This window comes from Notamacropus eugenii, chromosome 2, assembly GCF_028372415.1.
Source record: "Notamacropus eugenii isolate mMacEug1 chromosome 2, mMacEug1.pri_v2, whole genome shotgun sequence".
In the NCBI taxonomy this organism is placed as follows: domain Eukaryota; kingdom Metazoa; phylum Chordata; class Mammalia; order Diprotodontia; family Macropodidae; genus Notamacropus; species Notamacropus eugenii.
The window spans coordinates 395,081,041-395,104,925 of NC_092873.1; the positions used below are offsets into that span (position 1 = coordinate 395,081,041).

General features: G+C 35.9%; 2 protein-coding genes across 5 annotated transcripts in view; one reads left to right on the forward strand and one right to left on the reverse strand.

The window, feature by feature from the left end:
- TBCE (tubulin folding cofactor E) overlaps positions 1-15,331 on the forward strand; it is a 116,354-nt gene extending 101,023 nt beyond the window's left edge. For all 3 annotated transcript variants that reach the window (XM_072647535.1, XM_072647533.1, XM_072647534.1), the window contains exons 13-17: positions 4,844-4,997; positions 7,937-8,005; positions 8,559-8,618; positions 14,895-14,986; positions 15,103-15,331. In XM_072647535.1, coding sequence (XP_072503636.1) covers positions 4,844-4,997; positions 7,937-8,005; positions 8,559-8,618; positions 14,895-14,986; positions 15,103-15,195 — 468 coding nt within the window. In that variant the 3' untranslated portion in view covers positions 15,196-15,331. The remainder of the gene's footprint in view (positions 1-4,843; positions 4,998-7,936; positions 8,006-8,558; positions 8,619-14,894; positions 14,987-15,102) is intronic.
- Positions 15,332-15,822: 491 nt separating this feature from the next.
- B3GALNT2 (beta-1,3-N-acetylgalactosaminyltransferase 2) overlaps positions 15,823-23,885 on the reverse strand; it is a 28,559-nt gene continuing 20,496 nt past the window's right edge. The window contains exons 8-12 of one of the 2 annotated variants that reach the window (XM_072647537.1): positions 20,841-21,024; positions 18,812-18,937; positions 18,066-18,225; positions 17,300-17,356; positions 15,823-16,687 (exon numbers count right to left, since the gene is read on the reverse strand). In XM_072647537.1, the coding sequence (XP_072503638.1) occupies positions 16,553-16,687; positions 17,300-17,356; positions 18,066-18,225; positions 18,812-18,937; positions 20,841-21,024 (662 nt within the window). In that variant the 3' untranslated portion in view covers positions 15,823-16,552. The remainder of the gene's footprint in view (positions 16,688-17,299; positions 17,357-18,065; positions 18,226-18,811; positions 18,938-20,840; positions 21,025-23,885) is intronic. The other variant, XM_072647536.1, reaches the window with a different exon arrangement.

The window sequence follows — 23,885 nt, forward strand, 5'->3', positions numbered from 1 at the left end:
GATGCATTTCTAATAAGATCAGGAGTGAAATAAGGATGTCTATTATCACCACTGTTTTTCAATATGGTATTAGAAATGCTAACTGTAGCAGTAGGAGAAGAAAAAGAAATTGAAGGAATTAGAATAAACGAAGAAGAAGCTAAGTTATTACTCTTTGCAGATGATATGTTGATATACTTAGAGAATCAGTAAAAAACTACTTGAAATTGGCAAAGTTGCAGGTTACAAGATAAACCCACATAAGTCATCTCTATTTTTATATATTACTAATAGAGTCCAACAGCAAAAGATAGAGAAATCCCATTTAAAACTGCGGTAGACACTGTAAAATATCTGGGAGTCTACCTACCAAAACAAACCCAGGGACTATATGAACACCATTACAAAACACTTTTTGCACAAATAAAGTCAGATCTAAGTAAGTGGAAGAACATCAGTTGCTCATGGGTAGGCTGAGCTAATGTAATAAAAATGATAATTCTACCTAAATTAATTTACTTGTTCAGTGCCATACCAATCAAACTACCACATAATTATTTTCTAGAGCTAGAAAAAATAATATCACAGTTCATCTGGAAGAACAAAAGGTCCAGAATATCATGGGAACTAATGAAAAGAAATGCTAGGGAAGGTAACCTAGCCCTACCAGATCTCAAATTTATTATAAAGCAGCAATCATCAAAACCACTTGGTACTGGCTAAGAAACAGGGGTAGACCAGTGGAATAGGTTAGGTAGTCAAGACACAATAGTCACTGGATGTAGCAATCTACCATTTGATAAACCCAAGGATCCCAGCTTCTGGGATAAGAACTCACTATTTGACAAAAATTGCTGGAAAAACTGGATAACAGTGTGGCATAAACTGGCATTAGACCAATGCCTGATACTGTACACAAGAATAAAGTCCAAATGGATACGTGATGGAGGTATATAGATTGATACTATAAATTAGGGGAGCAAAGAATAGTATATTTTTCAGATGTATGGAGAATGGAGAAATTTATGACCAAACAAGAGACAGAGAACATTATGAAGTACAAAATGGATAATTTTGATTACATTAAGTTGAAAAGTTTTTGCACAGACAAACCCAATGCAACCAAGATTAGGAGGGAAGCAGAAAACTGGGAAAGAATTTTTGCAACTAGTATCTGTGATAAAGGTCTCATTTCTAAAATATATAGAGAACTAAGTCAAACATACAAGAATTCAAGTCATTCCCCAATTGATAAATGGTCAAAGGATATGAACAGGGAGTTTTCAGAGGAAGAAATTAAAGCTATCTATAATCATATGAAATCAAAACAACTCTGAGATACCATATCACACCTATCAGATTGGCTAACATGACAAAACAGGAAGATGATAAATGTTGGAGAAGATGTGGGAGAGTTGGGACACTAATTCATTGTTGATGGAGCTGTGAGCTGATCCAACCATTCTGGAGAGCAATTTGGAACTATGCCCAAAGGGCTACAAAAATGTGCATACCCTTTGACCCAGCAATATCGCTTTTAGGGATGTATCCCCAAGAGATCATAAAAATGGGAAAAGGTCCCACATATAAAATATTTACAGCAGCATTCTTTGTGGTGGCCAAAAACTGGAAATCAAGGGGATGCCCATCAATGGGGAATGGCTGAGTAAGTTGTGGTATATGTATATAATGGAAGACTATTGTGCTACAAGAAATGATGAACAGGAAGACTTCAGAGAGGCCTGGAAAGACTTATATAAGCTGATGCTGAGTGAAAGGAGCAGAATCAGGAGAACTTTGTACACAGCAACAACCACAGTGTACAAGGATTTTTTCTGGCAGACTTAGAACTTCATTGCAATGCAAGGATTTAAAAAATTCCCAGTGGTCTTATAAGGCAAAATGCCTTCCATATCCAGAGAGAGAACTATGGAATTGGATCACAGATAGAAGCAGATCATTTTCTTTTCTATTACGTTTTGTTTTATGGTTTCTCCCATTCATTTTAATTCTTGTATGTAACATGTATTTAATAGGAATGTATGTGTAGAACCTATATAAGATTATATGGCATCTCAGGGAGGGAATGAAGATGAAGGGAGAAAAAAAATCTAAGATATATGGAAGTGATTGTCGAACACTGAAAGCAAATAAAATAATTAAAAAATAAAAGCCAAGAAATAGGCTGGAAAAATGAGCAAATGTTTAACAACAACAACATAAAAGAACAACAGTCTGATCATAGAAAGTGACTGTGGTGACAGGAAAGATCAAAATACAAACTCAAAAGAAGACAACAGAGTCAAAACTGCTACATTTAGAGCCTCAACGAAAAATATGAATTGGTCTCAGATCCCAAAAAGAATTTCTGGAAGATCTCAAAAAAGATTTAAAAATCAAATAAGAGAGACAGAGGGAAGAATGGGAAAAGAAATGAGAGTGATGTAAGAAAATCGAAAAGAGTCAACAGTTTGGTAAAGGAATCAAAAAAAATACTGAAGAAAATGACACTTTCAAAACCAGAATAGGTCAAATTTGGTAAAAGAGGTACAAAAATCCACTGAAGAGAAGAACTCCTTAAAAAGCATAATTTGTCAAATTGAAAAAGAGATACAAAAATTCACTGAATTAAGGTACTCCTTAAAAAATAGAACTGACCAAATGGAAAGCTCACTGAAGAAAATAATTCCTCAAAAATTAGAATGGGGCAAATGGAAGCTCATAGCTACTTGAAACATCAAGAAACAATCAAACTAAATCAAAAGAATGAAAAAATAGATGAAAATGTGGAATGTCTCATTGGAAAAACAACTGACCTGAAAGGAAAATAGATCAGGGAGAGATAATATCAGAATTATTGTACTACCTGGAAGTCATGATCATAAAAGAGCCTAGACTTCATCTTTCAAGAACTTATCAAGGAAAACTGTCCAGATGTTCTAGAATCAGAGGGTCAATTAGAAATAAAAAAATCTGCTGATCACCTTTTGAAAGACAGCTCTAAATGAAAATTCGCAGGAATATTATAGCCTAATTCCAGAGTTCCTGGATCAAGGAGAAAGTATTGTAAGCATCCAGAAAGAAACAATTAAGCTATCATAGAGACACAGTCAGGATAATGCCTCCAGAGAAAGAACTGATACAAGTCTGAATGCAAATCAAAGTGTGCTATTTTTTTTAAAGTTTCTTTTTCTTGGTTTTTTTTTTGTCTATGTATTCTTTATAACGTGAGTAATCTGAAAATATGTTTTGCATGGCTGCATATTTATAATCTATATCAATAGTTGCTTGGCTTCCTCAAAGAGCGGGGAAGGAGAGGGAGGGAGAGAATTTGGAACTAAAAATTTTTAAAAATAAATGTGAAATGTTTTTACATGTAGTGTGGTGTTAATAAAATATTATGTTTCTTTTTTTGGGATAAAGTAGGTTTAGACAAGGTAAAAAAGCCAAAATAGATGATTACATAAAATGAAAGGTATTTGCATAAACAAGATCTTTAGAGCTAGTATAAGAAAAGAAACAGCTGGCAAAAAAGATTCTTGCATCAAATATTTATGATAAATGTTTGATATCCAATCTGAGTGAGGAATTAAAATAAATATGTAACATCTTGAGCCATTCCCCAATAGAGGAATAGTCAAAGGACTTGAATAATTTTCACGAAAAAATGCAAATATTCAACAACTATTTGAGAAAATATTTCAGATTATCAAGAGGAGAAATTATATTAAATATCTCTTAAGTTGCACCTGATACGCATAAAATTGGCAAAAATGATGAAAAATGGAAAAGATCAATGGTAGTAAAAGAACTGAATTGGTTTAACTGTTTCAGAAAACAATTTAGAGTTAAATGAGAACAACACATCAAACTGTGTACATACTTCAGCCCAGTGATCCCACTACTGTGCACGTACCCCAGAGAAAGGTTCTCTATAACACAAAATAATTCACTCTTTGTGGGAAGAAACAATTTGAAACAAAATGGCTTCCCACGTATTGGGAATAATCTGTGATCGGTGAATGTAATGGAATATTATTGCATTGTAGCAAATGAAGAATTCAGAAAAAAAGAATGGGAAGATGTATAAAATGGTATAGAATGAGGAAAGCAGAACCAGTAGAGCAGTATTCACAATCATGTCACTGAAAATATAGTCCAACTCTGCCAAACTCTAATGAGCCATTGCAGTGATAATAACATTTACCTCCTTTCTGTAGAGGGAAGGGGAAAGACCAGAAAGGTGGAATGCAGCAAATACTTGGAGAAGAGATCACTTCCAGTTTTTTTTGCTTGTGTATTTTTCTTTGTCATAAAAAAGGGTCTAAAGGTTAAGTGGGGAGAAGTCTAAGGGAAACAACTATGGGGTGAAAACAAAAGGTAAAATGATTTTTTTTTTAAAGACATGAACCACTGAAGTATAGCTGAATTTCCTTCAAACTAGATAGCTTAAATACCTACAAGTTGATAGGTCTGTATGAGACAGTGGAAAAGGTTTTAGATTTGGAGAGCCTGGGTTTGAATCCCGTTTCATTTACTTGCTAATTGAGTCGCTTAACTTCCCCAGGCCTCAGCTTCCTCATTTAACAATTTAGCAGATTGGACCAGATAGCCTCCATGGTCCCTTTTGTTTTATGATCCTATGATATAATGTTTAAAATGTTTCAAAAAAACCAAAACTAATATTGAATGGTAAGATTGCTAATATTTCTTATTCTTTTTCAGCTATTTATGCATAATGACATCAGGGGGTGATTTGAGAAAAGAGGATTAGCACTTGGAGTTAGCATTTCTCAGCGCTGAAAACTCCCTAGGAATGGAGGCTACTTTTGACAGACTCCTTTTTCATTCCTCCTCAATACAGATTCTCCCAGATGAAAGGCAAGGAGCTGAGCTTGATTACCGTAAGACATTTGGAAACGAATGGAAAAAAGCTGGTGGACATCAGGATCCAGATAAAAACAAACCAAATAATGAATTTATTATAGCCCATCCCAGATATCAGTTATTGTGTCTTAGTAAGTACAACATAAGCATCAATTAACAAGCATTTAAATGCCTACTATGTACCTGGAGCTGTGGCACGAGAGCCATAAAAAACAGCAGTGAAATAGATTCTGGCCTCAAAGAGCTTACGTTCTATCCAGGGAAACACATGTATAGTATATATACAAATCAGTAGGTCATTTTTGGGGGGAGTGATGGAGAGGTCTTAGTCATTGGGGAGATAAAGAAAGGTTTCATGTGGAAGGTGGAGCTTGAACAAATTTTTAAAGGAAACTAGAGAATCTAAGAGGTGAGGTCAAAAGGGAGTATGTTTCAGCACGGGACGGTCCGTGGAAAAGTTCAGAGAAAAAAGATGGACTGCCATGTGTAATGAGCAGCAAGATGAGTTTAGCTGAGTGCAGGAAGGTGAGTAGTGCATACTAACTCCAGGAAGGTAGATTAAATCTAGAACCTGCTGGGTGATTGATTGCCCAGCTACAGCACTAGACTTGGTGGCAGCAAGTTCTGAGTTCAAATCCAGTCTCAGATACTTGTTAGCTGCATGATTCTGGGCAAATCCCTTAACTTCTGTCTTATTTTCCTTAACAGTAAAAATGGAGAAAATAATAGCACCTGTCTTCCTGATTTGTTGTGAGGATAAAATGAGATACTTATAAAGTATTTTGCAAACCTTAAAAGTGCCATACTATTGGCTAACTATCCACTAGAGTTTTTTGTATAGGGGAGGTATATAGAACTAGACTTTAAGAAAATCACTTTGACAGCTACCTGGGGAATGAAGTAGGAGTCTTGAGAGAAGGAGATTAATTAGGAGGCCATGCTTAAGTAGAGGCAACAAAAGTCCCTAAGAAGGAAGAGAATTGAGAAAGGGCGTCAGATTTGCCCATTAAGAAGTTATTTATTATTTTGGAGAGAGTAGTTTCAGTTGAGAGAGGGGTAAGAAGCTAGATGCAGAAGATTGGGAAGATAGTGAGAGGAAATAGAGAAAGTTTGAGCTTTTTTCCTAGGAGTTTGACTTTGAAAAGGAAGGAAGATATATAGGACAATACCTTGAGGGGAAGGTATTTTTTTTTTTAAAAGCTTAGGAGAGGACTGGATATATTTATGCAGCAGGGAAAATTTCCTTGTTTCTCATTGATATTTGCCTGTCACTCAACATAAGCTTCTCAAGAGGAAGGACTATTTCATTTTGTCTTTTAATCACTAACACCTACCTCAGTGCCTGGCACATTTGTTAAATCTAGCAAGTTTTTACCAACGGTAAAGATGGGGACATATTTTGTTTTGGAGCTTGACAAATAGGTATTATGTAGATATTTTCCTTGAGGAAAAATTTAGGAAGAGTGTCCAGGTTGAACAAGTGAAGTGCAAATTAGATGAAATTCTTAGGGAATATAAATCAACCCAGGTCTCCCTTATCTAGAAAAGTTTTACTTTTTTTCAGTGAAATGAAATTGAATCAGAGATTTTGGAATTCCAAAGTGGAAAGATCAAAGCTATTTAAATTGGTAAGGAGAGGCTAGCATTTGTTAGTACTAAAGTTTTTCTTTCTGTCTCCAGATGTGTATGTTAATTATTCAGGAACAGACTTGACCTTTCTAGGAAGCCAGCATCACTTCCTACTTCATAAAGAACTGGCTGCTGGGACTAAAATTTAGAAGGTTCTGATGATATTTGTAGTCCTTTAGAAAGTAGAAATAGTAAAGTTTAGCCCTTAGTTATCAAGAATTAGTTAAAATAGGAAGCTACCAGATAGTGGATGCACTTTCTCCCACTATGCTGGGAGGGCTTGGGGTACAACTCATTTGGCTTGGACCCATCTCACATTGCTTCCTTCCCTTATGATTGCCAGGCATCTTCCTGGAGGCCTCCATTGTGCTAGAGTAGACCTAAAAAAAAAGTTCCCACGGAGCTTTTGTGTCCCAAGGTCTAGGGTCTCTACCTAACCATTCCTTATGTATTTTAGAGCGTTATTTTAAGGAAGCTTTCCATACTGTCTTCCCCTGGTTTCTGGATGACTGTTTGAGGTCTGCCCTGGTAAGGCTGACTGTTAATACTTTAACTCATCCAGTATGTATCCACAGTCACAGAGTGCCTTGACCATCCACATGAGTGGTGCACAACCCTAGCTCTTCTCCTGGGGAATGTGGGGTTGCTCTGGGTGCTTTCTTTGTTCCTGATGTACTTTTCACTTCATTTTAACTTACATTACTCTTTGAAGTTTTGCTTTTACATGACGTTCATTTTTATACATTTATTAATGCAGGGAAGCAGCCTACTGCATAAATGCTTCAGACTCTCACATTATCTCTGTGGGTGACAGTGGCACACAGATCATTCCATGAGCTGACCCGTTTTGCTAGGTGCCTTAGAATGTTTGCTAAGGAAACCCTGTAGCTGTGGATCTGTAAACAGGTAGCAGTTCTAAAGACAAAGCCCAGGTACTTTGAGCACATGCCAAAAGTTCTTCAACAGCTGGCTGACAAGGACCCTGGGCAGCTGGAAGAGCCCTAGCCTCCCCCAACATTAAGGCTCCCTTTTCTGGTGCTAGCTGGTTGAAGAGAAGCGGGGAGAAATCTGATCTAATAGCTGCTTCCAGTGGAAGCCTGACTGATGCCAGATTTCTCTTTCTGAGTTCTAAAACAAAAGGATCCTGAGCTGAAATATACTGGCTGGGACAGAGAAAAAAGTTGTGACTGGAACAAAGCTATCTTGCCTTGATCCAAAAACCTCTCTCAGCAGTATAAAAAACAACAAACCAAACTGCCACCAAAAACTCAGGGCTCTAACTAGCGTAGAAACCATTGCCCTTGTATAGCAGGACAAAAGCATGGGAAGGAAAAGGGTTGTTTTGGACACATTTATAGGTAAAATTTTATTTTCTTACTTTGTCTTAAGGTTCCTTGTTCATTTAGATGACATGTTACTGTCCCTCTCTTTTTATAAACAGAATATGGTGCACCTGAAGATGGGGAACTGAAACCACAACAGCCATTTATGCTGAAAAATCAGTTGCTAAGTAAGAATTCAGAATCTAAAAGAAAAAGATTTGTCTGCAAGTTCTTTTCAGCAGAAAGAAAACCACGAAGTGGCTGGTGATGGAGATTACAAAGTTTGCCTTAAACAGATTTTATTTATTACTGAAGTACTTTGATATTTAAAGTAGTGCTTAATGATTATGGATTTTAACATTTAGCATATGTCAGTAAAGTTGCTGTAAGGATTCAGCATTTTATAACTATTGTGCTTCAAATTTGATTTTAAATTGAAAATAGTGTCTGGTAGTAAAATGGATTATGATTCTCTAGAAATGAGTCATTTCCTCCTTTTGAATGTTTTCCAAAATGCAATTTGTGAAACAATTAGTGATAGAATTGGTTAGAAACTGACACTAGAATAGTACTGCCTCTTACTTCTGAGGAGGCTACAGCATGTTAGGGTCAAATTACTATCTCAATAAGAACTGTTCTGAAATAAGTATGAAGCAGGGAGCTAATGGTAGCTGTAATTACAAATATAGTCAAAAAAACACTGCAACAGGTATTCATTAATATTTCTCTTTTCCCTTAAAGCACTAACGATAAAATGTCTTAATCAACCTGATCAAAAAGTCCTAGTAAAGCAACTACCAGGTAAGAGCATACCTGAACAGTTTTTGACCTTTACTGCTGTTACTGGGCAGGGATGGTGGAAGCTTTCTAAAACAAATCAGATTCATGTTAAAACATCTTCATAGATCCTTTGTAACTTAAGGCAGCACTAGAGAAAGTAAGTCAGATTAATATTACTTTGATTCCCAAAGTATCAGGAGCCCTCCATTTACTTATTTCAATGCATCCTGTAGGTGACCCTACCTTATCAGAGGGGTCTATGAGGTCCTACCAGAAGCTTGGTGTAGGGGCCCAACAATATTTGTCCTGAAGACCAGCCTAGATAAGAGCCAAGAGGCATAGCACTAGGTTTGTCACAGGGCAACTATCATTTTTGGGGACAGTAACTTATAAAACAAATTATTTGGAAGAGTTGTACCTCTGTTAATGAAAGGAGCCCACACATCATTGTAATCACAGGTATTTTGAGGTGTTATTAAATGTAGGCATATAAAGAAGATTACAAATTTTAATTTTTAAAAATGTAGTTTTGTTTTTAAAGAATATCCACAGCCATGGATTTGCATAGCTCTTCTCCATTTATTGCAGTGCCTTTAAAAAAATTATTGGTTGTTGTCCTTTGTTCTTGAAGAGGACCAGTGACATGAAGATGATGTCATGACTTGCAAGTGAACTGGATTTAAGTGAGGCAGGGCTGTGCAGTCATCAGCCTCACTCCTCCAGAGCCATCTGAGTCCAGTGGCAGGATATAGATCAGGACGACTGGAGATGGCCCTGGATGCAGTGGAACACCTTGGCCTTTTTAAGCTAAGGTTTTTAACAGGTGTCAGTTTGACTGAGCCAATGCCCATTCAATGATTAAGGCTAGGTAAGAAATGAGGCAAAAAAAATGGCCTCTTTTTGTATCTTAAAGAGCAGGTACTGTTTGTTTTCCCCTAGTACTTGGGTACAGTGTTCTGCATATAGATATTCTACAAATACTCATTAACTAAATACAAATATTAGAGTAATAACCATGCCTACTTTTTCTTTATAAGACCAACAAGCAATTATTTTCCTCCTCTCTTTGAAGGCCAGCTTTGGGGCCTGTCATCAACCCCTTCATTTTACAGTAGGGAAACTGAAGCCCAGAGAGGTTAAGTGACTAATCCAAGATTGTACTTGTGGCAGGGGTAATAAATGGGAAATGAACTAGGTTTCTCTTGACTTCAAATCCAGTGCTCATTCCAGAATGATTGTTTATTCAGAAAACAAATACCTTTCTGAAAAAACATGAACCAGATGATTTCACTTAGACTTGACTCAAATGGAAATAAACTAAAACCTATATGGCTATCATATGCTGTGATAAATTCAGATATTGTGGAATCTGAAATTTAAATTTTGATTTAGAGAAATATTTAAACAAAGGTCAAATTTGATAGAGTAATTTAAAAAGCCAAAATGAAATTCAGCTCAGCAAAACTACTTCTCCCTTTTTCCTCATCAGATAGAGAAAAACTCACTGAACTCTTAAATTTGTTCATTTAATAGAACAAGCTTATGATACCATTACTAGTTCCTGTACTCATCAGTAAAAATTTATCAGTCATCTGTTAATTCACCAGTATTAACTTCTTTCATTTTTTTTTAAACTAATACCCCAAAATCTGCTTCTCCCCGTCAAAAACCAAAAAGTAGATACTTTGGTTCTGTTTTCAGAGTTAAATGTTAATAGCATGGGCCACAGTAGTGCTAGGTAAGTAGAAAACCAGTTCATGTCCTTTACTGTTATTGCCATTAGCACTTAGGACCTTACAGTTTCCCTTTTAGGAAAAAAAAAAGGCATTACTGTGTTTACACAGTACACAGTTACACAGTCAACAGTGAGACCTAGTTCCTATGGGGTTTTTTTTCCTACTGTTAAAAAAGGGAACTTCAGTGTTTAATTCTGAGATCTTTAAACACTTTGCTAGCTTTGGGAATTTGCTGTGGAAATTTTCATGATATTCCATAATTCATCTGTAATTCAGTCTGAGAGTCATTTAAACACTGATAGGTGACTTGCCCATGGTCACATAGTTAGTATATGTCAGAAGCAGGAATTGAACCCAGGCCTTTCTGACTTTCCTACGTCACCATATTATCAAAGTAAAGTGGGGGAAAAAAAATCAGATTATTCCATTTCCAAGTTATTCCTGTTATACTGTCCTAACTGCTTTGTTTTAATGGCCTTGTTAATATATTACCAGCTATTGTTTTCCATGTGTTGAGCTGAAATAAAATAGCTGTGTACTTCTTTGTAAATAAGCATACAGATAATTCGAGAAATGAGGAGAGCATGCACATATGAAATGCTTTCATGTGATGCTTTATTTTAGTCGGCGAATTTTATTTAAGTAACTATAAGGGGATGAAGTAAGTATAGGGGCAATAGGTTTTGTAGTTTAGTCATTTTATTTTTAGTGTAAGCAGGGGAGCAGTGAACAGGGATCTGCAAGGTTTACTTTTACAGTATTTACCAGTTCAAACTAAGCCAAGCCATGGACTCTGGAAAAAACACAGCCTGCAGAACTTTATAATCTTTTGTATGCTTTTCAGCAATTTTTTTTTCTTTTCTTTTTTTTTTTTTTTTTTTTTACCAGAAAGGCATCATTTTCATCTGATTCATTTGAGCCTTGACTATTGGTTAGGACATCTCAAACCTTTATTTCATTAATCAAGTGGAAAAGGCAGTTAAAAATATATGCATTAACTTCTGCTTGGATTACTCCCCAAATGTCCTCACTGTTTTGTGTTAAATCAAGAGCTTAAGTGTTTTTCTTGGTACTTGGAGAACATAATTATTTACTTGTGGCACAGGAGTAAATGTTTGTAACTTATGTGAAAATGTACTGAGTTTCTCAGATTGTCCTGTAGAGAAAACCACTGATGCCTGAATCATACCTGATCAAGAATCTCCTCTACAAAATCTTCAAAGGTCATCTTTCCTTGAAAACTTTTAGTGAGATAGAAACCACTACTAACCTAGGTGACCTGTGTTCAGTTTTGGGCAATTTTAAATGCTCAGTTTACTTACTTTAAAGCCTAAGTATTTCTCTATGCAACTTCTATCTATTCCTCTGAGCTGTTACTCTGAATCTAAACAGGTCGAATCTTCCTTCCCTTCACAGCACTTAACATACACAAAAGATGGCTCCTCAAATAAGTTAAATATTTCCAGTTTTTTCAGCTGATCAAGGTATGGTGTAGTTCAAGACCCTTTCCTACCATCTGGACAATGGCCAGGTTTTTCTCATCTTTCTTAAATTAGTGACTAGAACTATCCACCATGTTTCAACTCCAATCTTACACAAAGGGACTTTTGCACCCTGTATTTTGGACGCTGTCCAATGCAGGAACACACCAGCTTTTTTGTTAGACACAAAAGTTCCTTACGTATTTTTCTCAAGGACATTGTTTAACTGCACATCTTCCATTCTTTATTGGTGAAGTGTAAATTTTTTTGTTTACTTTAGTATGTGATTTTACATTTGTATCTATTCCATTTTATCATGATTAGAATGCATAAAGAACTAGCCTTAAAGCCATAAGATCTGAGTTTAATTCTTTCCTCTTGACTCATCCAGATATTGGCCTTGTGACCACTGGTCTGTCAGGTAACCTCTACCTCATAGTGCTTGAGGCAAGTCTCTGAAACTCCAAGAGATAGACCTGTATCAGCAGAGGATTTCCTCACCTGTGTAGTCCCTATCCTACATTTCATTTCATTACATTCTTCTACATGTTGAGATCTTTTAGAATTCTGTCATCCACCATGAGTTCTCCTTTCCAGTTTTGTGCAGTCTGCATATTTGTTAAAGGCACTATGTACAAATTTATCCAGATCACTGGTAAAAATTACTAGTGACCTCCCTCCAAAATGACATTAACTATTTAGGTGTGGTTGGTTATTCAACCACTTCCACATCCACCTAACTGCAATGTTTTTCAGTCCACAAGGACAGCCTCTGACTTTGAATTTGCTTTGCTATGATCTAACATCTTCAGCTTTCTGCTGAAGGAAGAAAATTTGGTTAGTTTAGCATGACATTAGTGATTATTAATCCCCCTTCTAGGTGTTAACTAAGTATTCCTTTAATAACACATGCTAGAATTTAGTAAGAATCAAAGTTGGGCTCACTGGTCTATTTCCTTTTTGAAAACTGGGAAAGCGTTTTTACCCTTTTCTAGTTCTGAGGCTCCTCTTCATTATCTTTCTAAGATTAATGTCAGTGGCCAAGCAGTTGAACCTGCCTGGGATGTAATTTGTTTGACCTGACAGATTCACCCTGGGCAGTTTGATACTTTCTCAGCCTCATTTTTATCTTGAATTCTCACCCTTACTAGTCATTTCTATTCTGTCCTTTCCAGCCCAAAGTGCCTTCTTGACAGAGAAAAAACAGCCAAGATAAATAGTTCAGTAGTTATGCCTTTTCACCATCTATTGTCATCCTTGCAAATCCCTTCTTTGCTTGTTTTCCCTCCATCATTGGCTTTTAAAACTTTGTTGTCCTCAACAACTTATGTTAGGACTCTATACTGTTCTTATGGTTCTGTGATACATTTATAGTCATCATTTTTTACCTCTCTCTCCCTAACAGTTTGTCAAAGGTTTGTCTGAAAGGGTTTTATATAGGCTGTGCTTAATTATAATTTAATTTATATCCATCTGAGATGACATTAACAGAAATGGCTATTCTGACATTTCTAGCAACTGTTTCAAAACAGGTGGTAGTTATTGCACGTATGTATTAAACTCAAAGAAAACTGTGATTTTGGGTGATTTACAAGTTCTCCCAAAAGACACAGGTTACAGCTGATCTTATATGACACTTGCCCATGCCTCCCTTCACCAAAGAGGGGTAGAAGGGAGAGAAACCTTTTCACTTTCAGGAGGGCACTCACTAAGAATTGGCTAGATGCCCATCATACCTTGCTTTACCACGATCAGCTTGTCTTTTCTTTCCTAGCACACATCTCTTTGAGGACATCTTTTATTCATATTTTAGTTCAAATTCTTCACTGCTTAGATGTTGGAGCTTGCTGTGTCTTCCATGAAATTCTACCCTGATCCCACCTTGGGGTACGAAGATGATTCTTGAGGGCTCTGCTGTAAAAGCTTTGACCCAGATGGCCCCAGCAAGAGACTGAATCCACTGTGTAAAGGACAGGCCTTTTAAGGGAGAAGTTCATCTGTAGGAGCCTACCTCCTTGATGAGCAATTTTTTTTGGCTATGGCAGGTGATGTATATGAATAATATACAACTTGGGTTGAGTTTTATTCCTGGTAATATAAGATGTAAGTCTAATTAGTTACATGGAGAAATGAAAGGGCTAATTTTTTATTCTAAAATAAAGATCACATTTATTATCACAAGTTGCATAAAAACACAGACAGCTTTTACAAAAATGATTTTGATAGAAAAATATTTGAGTTTAAGTACATTGTGATATTGCAGGAAAACCATACTCTCTATTGCTGTGCCTCCAGCTAAAGCTTCAGAGAAACTAAACATTTCATAATCAAGATATCCATTATTTACCATAACCCATCTTTGGAAATAAGTTCATTGTGTTTTCTTAACAAGCCAAATGATTAATCATTCAAGTTAAACTCTAGGGCTGTGCAGTCCCTTGGTGTCATTGATATAGCACGTTAGTGAATTGTAGAATCAGAGCTGAACAGGATCTTCGAGATCATCTAGTCCAACCCCCTCATTTTACAGATGAGGAAACTGAGGTCCAGAGAAGGAATTATTTGCCTAGAAGTGCTGTGTCTAGAACTCAAGTCTCCTGATTTTCTGGCAAATGTTCTTCCCCTTCTGTCAGCTGGACATGAAAAACAAACCAAAGGATGTTGATGATTTCAGACATTCCTTCCTCTGTGCTGAGAATTACACCAGGTGGGGAACAGTTTAAAATAGTATAATCAATGTAACAGGATGAAAACTCATCATCAAAGGTCACTTAGGTCAGAACATTGGCTCAATGCATCCTGTGTACCCCACCAACTCTACTAAAAATTATGGAGCAGTAACATCATGGTCTATATAACAGATGAACTTTTTCAACATCAGTTATTTGGGTAAACTAATATAACTAAAGAACATACAGACATCAAGCCAAATTGGTGCTCAGAAGTTAAAAACACGTGCTCACATTACTGTTAATTCAGGAATAATCTTGGTTTTTTTTTTTTTTAATAAATAAGTGCAGCTGGTTTTATAATTAGCTGTCAGTTTTAAAAGAAATAATTTCTTTTCTTCTGCTTGACAGAGTCCATGACAGTTCAGAAGGTGAAAGGCTTGCTGTCTCGTCTACTCAAAGTTCCAGGATCAGAACTCAGATTGTCCTATGAAAGCCCTAAAGTAAGTAGATTCAACAAGACCCATAATAAAGTTTAGTCATTATTTAGAATTCTGAAGGCAACTGACTTTGAGTGGTATTTATTTCATACCTTTTTTAACCTTTTTTCCAATTTTAGATGGAAGGCAGAGAAATTGAACTAGAGAATGACCAACAGCCATTACAGTTTTACTCTGTTGAAAATGGAGACTGTATATTAGTACGATGGTAAAAATTGACTAGATTCTTCAGTGTTGACTGAGGCCAAGAAGTCCACGATGTAAAGGATTTGTCAAACATTTCACTGGAAGAAAAGATTGTTTCTAGCATTTGTATAATAGCTCTAATAAATACTTTGTGGCTATTTACTCGCTTTTGTTTGTATATTTTTGTTTTTTATATTCATTTCTTCATAGTACAACTTTATGTAGAAAATCTAAATGTTAAAACTAATTTGACTAATGTTGTTTGAAAAAATTACTGTCTACAATAAGAATTCTGCATTTTCCTGTAACAGATCTTACTATGAATACTTAATGATACCATGTAATTATGATTTACAACTAAGGAAAAGGCCACTGAAAATAGGGGAGGCACATATTTCACTATTTTGCTAATTCGATTAATGCTGCTATTATATCCCTTCTGTTGTACTATTTTTAGGGCATTGAAAAAATCATGCTTTTTATTTGGGTTTCAGCCTAGACATAACTTGAGAGAATGTTATCTTCATGGAAGTTCAAATATGACTGAAATTCAGCTCTAGCTATTGCCTCAAGTTTAGGTAAATATTAGTTTGGCCTGAGGTAAGCCATGATGATATAAATACTCCCAGGAAATAGAAAAGTGAGGTTAGTTCTTTTACGCACCAACTTTATTCTTTAGAAAATCACTTCCCCATTATCACCAAAACCCTGAGGAGTACTTTAACTTTTGACTGATATGGAAGATTTTCCTTAATAGGGACACTTCATAGCCCTTATCAACAGAAGCTGATCAAATTAGCACCCAATACTGTATGCCTGTTGAAATATGTAGGCTACAAACTTGGGTAACTACTATTATAAGATATACTTTTAAAAACAAGGCTGGGCAAGCCCCCCTTCTCCAGCTACCTGCTAGACCTGTACTCACTGTTTACTAACCATAAGGAATGACTTGCCAGCCCTCCACTCCCAGAGCAGGCAAGCTAAATTCCCTACTGAGAAACAGACTGTTTCCCCTTAGAACTCCCACCTGGATTGCTGCTCTACCAGTTACATCTGATTTCAGCAATTAGCCAAGTCATAACCCTAAGTGATGGACAGATTATTAAAACTAAGTTTTTTTTAAAGGACTTTTTTCCTTTTATAATATGGTACTTTAAAATTTACTTAGACATAAAAAAGTTAATTTTTTAGCATATGCTAATTTTTAAAAGGGGAACTTCTATGCAAAGATCAAGAAATATTCCATCAGTTATAGGTAAAAGCACCAACATAATGCCCCTTGAAAGAAATCTGGTTCCGCAGCATAACCTTGAATTTTCCTTGTACACCTTCATGTCTTCTTCACTCCAGGGCTTTAGATAGCCAGGTTTAAATTGATTATCATCTTGCCTCACACTTACAAGGATCCCCACATGCTTCCTTCAGCCTCCACAGTTCTGTGAGTTCTTGTGGAGAATACTGAGGGGAAGAGAGCATCCCAGTTTCACAAGTCTTCTCGCACAACCAAAGACTATCCTGTGTGTGAAAATCAGAGATACAGATATAAATATATATACACACATCAGGTCCCTAAGACAGTTGACCTTTTAAAAGAGAGTTGTAACATAACTCAGTACAGATAACACTGAAGTTCTACCACAACAGAAGCTTCAATTTCACTTTCAGAGTCGTTGGGAAAACAGTCGTTAAATGGGTAGAATCTTCAAAAGATGTAAAAGGGACAGAAAACTAAAAAAGGGAAATAGGGCTCTTGAGACAATTAAGATGTGATAGATACGTTTAAGAGGCAGTGAAAAATGAGGCTGTGGAAGAAAAGTTGGAATCTAAAGATTGAGATAGTGGATAATTACTAATCCTCATATAAGCAAAATTAAGACTGAAAATGATCTTTTTGCATAGTCTGCCTAATTTAAGAAAAATTAAGTGTAAAAAAAATTTATACTCCAAATCAACAGACACAGAATTGGAATTCAGAACAGACTATTATCTGCACAGAAATATCTCCATGATAGTTTATATGGAAAAAAGTTACTATTCTCTATATAACAGGAGAGGAAAATGTTAGAGAAGTTCAGGGAATTGTCCATAACAGATAGGAAACACTTGTACTCTCTCAGATTTGCTCACCTGGTATCTCTTAGGCCCTACAGCTGCCATCCAAATGCCCATGCTTACATCTTCACCCTATAATGTGCCCACAAATATCAAAGACAAAAAATTTTTTTAAAAGAAAATGTTCATGTTTTGTGGAAATAATGAATTTGAGGTCAAAACCATATAATACATTTCCAATTTCTACCTCTTTGGTATGAAATCCTAAATCTCACGATTACAGAATGGATATAGGAAGGTTAGTATCCACACTTTTCAAACTATTAGAGTGTAATGAATCTTAAAATTCCACAACAGTGGCACCTTGAGAATAAAATTATTTTTATTTTGAGTGATCTATTTCAATGTCAAAACCAGAAGCAAATAAACATCCCTTTTAATAACCTCCATTCCAAAGAACAGTTAACTTCAGTTCAATTTTGATATTCTACTAGGACTACATTTGTAAATACAGGCTGAACAATATAAATAAGTTCACGAAAGATTTAGGTAAATTCATGGATAACAGGATTATTATGGGGAAACTAAGTAGAGTTAGGAAATATCCTTAACCTTTTGAGGTTAGTCCACTAAGAAAGACTAACACCATATTTATATAGAGCTTTACTCTGTACTTTGACTTACTCGGAGTCACATGGCCTTAACTGACAGGACTAACGAGGTGTTCTGACTCCTAGTCCGGTATTCCGACACTGCCAAGTGCAGCAGACTACACTGGATAAAACTCAGTTTAAACCATTCTTCAATTTATCATGATCTTGACTAACAAATTCTGGCTTACCTGATATGTCTTTAGTCTTTCCGAGTTGCTTGCTAGCCAGTGAACAATATCTTTGGAGATAACGTAACCCGATCCACATGCAAAGGCAGGATAAGCAGGACTGGGATACTCTAATTCTTGCCACTTTCCTGTCCGGTCAACTGCCCAATTCAACCTGAAGCTTAGACCAAAATAATCGCTTCAGTTTCTTGTACTTGCTGGACAGACAAACCAATACTTATCACACTTCTTTCTCCATTTACCTCCTCAACCCCCAAACTACTATGGATAAAGACAGAGGAATGAGAAAATTCTCTTTAGTATAAACAAAATCATAATTAAGCAGAGAGCTCTTTGAGAAGAAACACTGTTATATTTTCTTCATTCCTTTTTCTCTACTTATACGCAGGCAGGTCATTTATATACGCAATACTGTTACAAGACTAAAGATTTTTAAGAATGGGAAAAAAAGTCAGAAGGCCCCCTTCTATGCTAAGTTCCTCAGTTTATTAACCTGAAACTGAGATGGGAAAGGGGGGATTTGTCATGTCTATTAGCAAAAAGAATTTGTCCAAAATTGCTTTTCTCTTTCCATCAGGCAGTAAAATATAGTTTGTCAAGTTTTTTTCTTAAATTACCACTAGGGGACTAATAAGGTAATTAAATTTCACAACCACATTTTCTTGTGAAAACAACACTACACATTTCATTTCAAAGTAATTACATCCAATTACTTGAAAATCAGTAGGCTAAGAAGTTTTACTCACTTTCCCCACCAAGAATTTGGTCTGTCCAGGTTTTTGTGGGCAATCCTATTAAACACAGCTTCTAAATCTATGTAACAGTCATCATCTGTCTTCAGCAACAAATCAAAGCTAGTTGTGTCCACAGTCCTGGTGCCAAAACACACATGAAAATCAGTGACAATCTATATGGAACACAGCAACAAGATAGTACGACAAGAAGAGCAGAGCAGAGAAGGCCTGATGGAGACTTGAATACTTCTTAGTCACTTCACAGTGAAATGTCTTTCTTAAGAATCTCATAATCCTATTAAGAGAATGACGGAAATAGGAGGCTGAATTTTTAGAAAAAAGGAAAGTTCTATCAGCTGTAGGCTGGCTGGTGACATACCAGTTTTGCCCCAAATTCATAGTTATACTAATACTAGTGATTATGAATTTACTATTGATACTAACAACTCAAAAATATCTACATTGTATACCTGATATAAGGGTAATGGATACAGAAATGTTATCTATAAGGCTGACTGCTGCTCAATTAGCAGTTAACTAAAAGAACCTCATAGTTTAAATACATATGAGATTCAAATTTTGTCCATGTGATACATCTGAGAAGCCTTTAAAATACCATTTTAAATCAACCTCCCCAAAGCCAAATCTCTTTCAAAGTTTTTATATGGATATCAGAATTATACATTAACAATGTTTTAATATTTTTTAAAATAAATTTTCTTCAATAATATATTTTACAATCTACACTGTACTTCTATATTTTCAAAATACTTTAGCTAACTGTTCTTCAAATCCTGAACCTTCAAATAGTAATGTCATAATTACTGGCTCCTACAAATTGAAATATCTGATAGCTCCTAACTGCACACTGAGTAAGGGACTAATGCAAAGAAAATTCAATTCATAGGCCTAACTTTGGTCAGCGCCATTCCCAGATTCCCCACACTAATTCATACCTGAGTCGCTGGCCCAGTAGTAATTCTGAAAAATTACATTCTATTGTCCTAACTCTACAGCATCTTCAGACACCTAAATTTATAACCAGTTTTGAGTACCAAACCATACTACCAGAGTTGTACAAAATTTGTGTTTATCTCAAGTACTTCTGTACTCAGACAGCATCTGAGGGTGCTGTGGAATGGGACAAGTTAAGTGAAAGAGAAAGGAAAAAATTGGGGGCTCAAAGAGGAGGAAAGGAATAAAAGTTTAGGATTAAGGTTTTAGGAAATTAAAGAGTTGTTTGGGATCTGAATACCAATTACAGATCCACACACATATATAGTCACATGGCTTATCACATGTACATGTATAGGTAGTGAACAATAGATTTGTATTTGGTACCACTGGTTATAGTATTAGATTAAGTATCAGCTGACTAAAGAATCCTAAGCACAAAAATAACAAATGAATTTCAAGACAACACTGGTAAATACTGAAGGCTTAATATTTTTTTTTTGAAGGCTTAATATTAACATAGCAGGGTTGTAAAGAACACAATCTAAATCTGGAATATTTTAATGTTGGAGGGATAAAGAATTAAAATAGCTCATGATAGTAATGACAAATAGATCCTCTGACTTTTAATCCAGTGCTTCCCCTGGCCCCCTCTCCCCCCAAGAAGGCATGGAAGTGCAAAGAAATAAAGACAAGCGAGAGAGTTCTGGGGTAAATTTAGGCTGTGAGTAGCAAAATAATTCACTGTTTCAAAGTAGACATATAAACAACTAAAATATGACCCTTTGTAATTTCCCCGATTTTTACTCAGGGGATGCAAACGGTTGTCTGCCTCACTGTTCATCCTACTGACTTGTGTGTTGGTGAGGATAGCCTCAAAACTATACTAACTTTCACTTTGTTAATTTCTAGTAATTTAATCGCTAGCAATTTAATTTGCTACCATGAGTAATTGGCAGCATTCTGGAATGGCAATCTTTAACAAAAACTGAGGCAAAATTGGTTTACATTCCAGATATCCAGGGTGTCACTCTCTGGGAATAGATAAGTCAGATAAAACCCAACGACAAAACATTTTATAACCTACCACCGATAGAAGTTCAGTAACTTTGCAGGAACATTTCGGTAGGTATCAACAATGTCCACAAAAACAACGTCACCAAAAGTGCTGCTCTCTTTCTTCAATAAGGCATCCTCCTCATGGAGGTTATTGATATGATCAATAAACCTTTCTGGGCGAGTTTGAAGATTTTGTAAAAGGGTGTCACCTTCTGAAAAGGAGGAATGACAGAAGTGTAAGAGACTTACTACAAAAGCTAATGAGTAAAAAAAGGCTCCTAAGTAGTAATATGGCTCATACGTATACATATATATATATATATATATATATATATATATATATATATAGAATTATAGTTTAATAATAATTCATTAAGCTTCTACTTTGTCCCTAAGCTAAACACTTTTCATTTAGTATCTCATCTGATTCTCACAATAACCCTGCAAGGTAGGTGCTGTTATGATCCCCATTTTATAGTGGAGGAAACTGAGGCAAAGAGAGGTTAAGTGGGGTCACACAGCTGGTTAAGTGCATGAGGTTGAATTTGAACTCAGGTTTTCCTGACTGTTCCCATCTATCTATGCACTTCTGCAGCCTACCTGTACTTTTATCAAAATAATCCTGTGAGGTAGGTACTGCTCCTACTTTACTGAAGAGGAAACTGAAGCTTAAGTACTACCTATAGACACACACATATACACACGTATGTATGTATATATGTAGATGTATGTATGTGTGTGTGTGTACACACACCCCCTTACAGCCATATTATTTAGCTTGAAGTCTTCGTGGCTTCACGTCCAGCCACCAACTTAGAGGGTAATTCTTTACCCCCAGTTCTCTTATCTCAGACTCACTCATTTTCATGGCATATCAAGAAACTAAAAAAATCATGAAGTTCATTTTGTTTTCAATTCATGGAAGCAGTGTTAAATACTAGAAAGGACACTAGTCTAAGAGAAGGTTTGGATTCTGAACCTTAATTTTCCTTGTCTATTAAAATGAGGAAGTTGAATTAATTTATAATTCTACCACCATTCCTTTTAATTTTAATTAAAATGTGAATGTGGACTATACAAGTTTTTAGGAGGGAAGATGAAAGTTACAAGAAACCAAAGTCACAATACAGGTATTAAAACGCTAAAAACTGAAAGTGGGTTTAGAGAGGGTGTTTTAAAAAAAAAGTTCTTCTGTTCTAAATTCTTTTTAGACCCTGTATAACATATCCATCTTGAGCTTACTGTCAAGCGTGGCATAAAATATCAGTCTAAACCTAATTTCTGCTGAACTCTTTTCCAGTTTTCCCAACAACTCTTGTCAAATGAGGGGTACTTGCCTCAGTAATTCATGCATTTTAAGTTTATCCACACTGGGAATATTTTCAATTGCTGCTTCTTGCTTAGCCAGTCTGTTTCACTCACATGACATCTCTTTCTTAGCCTGTACCATTGCGCAAGTCACTTAACCCCAATTGCCTTGCCTCAAAAAGAAAAAAAAAAAAGCCTATACCAAATACACTGATGGCTACTACTTTCTGATATAGTTTGAGGTGTGGTAATACAATACTCCTTTCATTTGTATTTTTTTCTCATTGTTTTCCCGGAGATGTTAGACCTTTTCTTCTTCCAAATGAATTTACTTATTTTGTCTAGGTATAAAATATTACCATGCACCTCCTCCTCCCTTGATTGATTGGCATAGCGTTAAATCTGCACATCAGTTTCCATAGTACTGCTATTTTTATTATGTTGGTATAACCCAACCATGAGCACTGGTTATCTCTCCAATTATTTGTTTCCCTTATTTCTGTAGCGTTTTGTAACTGTATTTATGTAACTCCTGCATGTATACTGGTTGGTTAACTCAAGTATTTTATAAGACTTTTTTTTGCAATGAAATTTCTTATAATTTTCCTGGGTTTTTTTTGGTCAGTATTTTATAAAAATGCTAATGAACTTTATGAATTCATTTTGTATCCTGCTCCCTTGCTTGCAGCTACTGTCTTGATTACTCTCTTTGCATATTCTCAGGGAAACATTGTCCCTTAAGACTAAGAAGCCACAAACTTACTTCCACTAAACCCGTGGCTCACTTTGCACAATACAGGTTTGCTGGAAAAACTAAGAGTAAATGTTATTAAAAATCAAATGCATTTGAGTAGACTGCTATTCCTAGGAAATTGATGGTGAACAATTTTGTAAATGAAACAACTTCCTCCCATCTACGATAAATATAGTGTTATATATATCCTGTTTGCTTAAAATAGTATTTGCCTCCTGGTGTTCTATGGAACTCAGATGCTCCATAGGAAAAGAATGGGAGTAGAAGGTTATGTAAGAAAATTTTGATGCTAGTGATCATATCTTGGGGATAAGAGAAAGCTCTGAGTTTGAGGAAGGAAGGGAAAAAAGTTGGGATGAGGCAATCAGGGATAGGATGACAATGGTCTCAAAATTCTGGTTGCATCATGATGTGCTTAGGTGAGTAGTGAGTGAATACATTGCCATGGCTGCCGGTAAATCCTGTCACAAAAGATGATAAAGCAGGACAGAGTGGGATAATGATTGTAGGTAAGGCAAAAAAGTCTTGCCATAAGCCATAGACTTGACTGTATTCCAAATTGGCAGAAATGACTTGCAATGAGAAGACTGTAATAGGAGAGCAGATGTCCTGAGAATATCAACAGCAGCCAAAGTTGCTGGAGAGAGAGATATGTGCAGTATTGGATTAACACTTCTCCTATTTCTTAAGTAAGGTGCTGTGCTCTGAGTGGAATTGTTTCTGCTCCAATGCCTGCAAATCCCAAACACAAAAAGGCTTCACATGCTTCAACTATAAAAGCCCATAGAGCAATTTTTTATTATGAAAATAAATTAATTCCCTCTATTTTTTTTCAAATTTCCTATTCTCCCTTTAGTCCTGTGGATTTTCTAAACCAATGGGTCAGCATTTATAGAGTTGAATCAGTATAATTTAAGGCCACATCCTGTTGCAAAACTATTTTTGGGAATGATAAAGCAAGGCAAATCCTGCAATAGCCTACTGTTATGTTATGCTAGTAAAACAAAATTT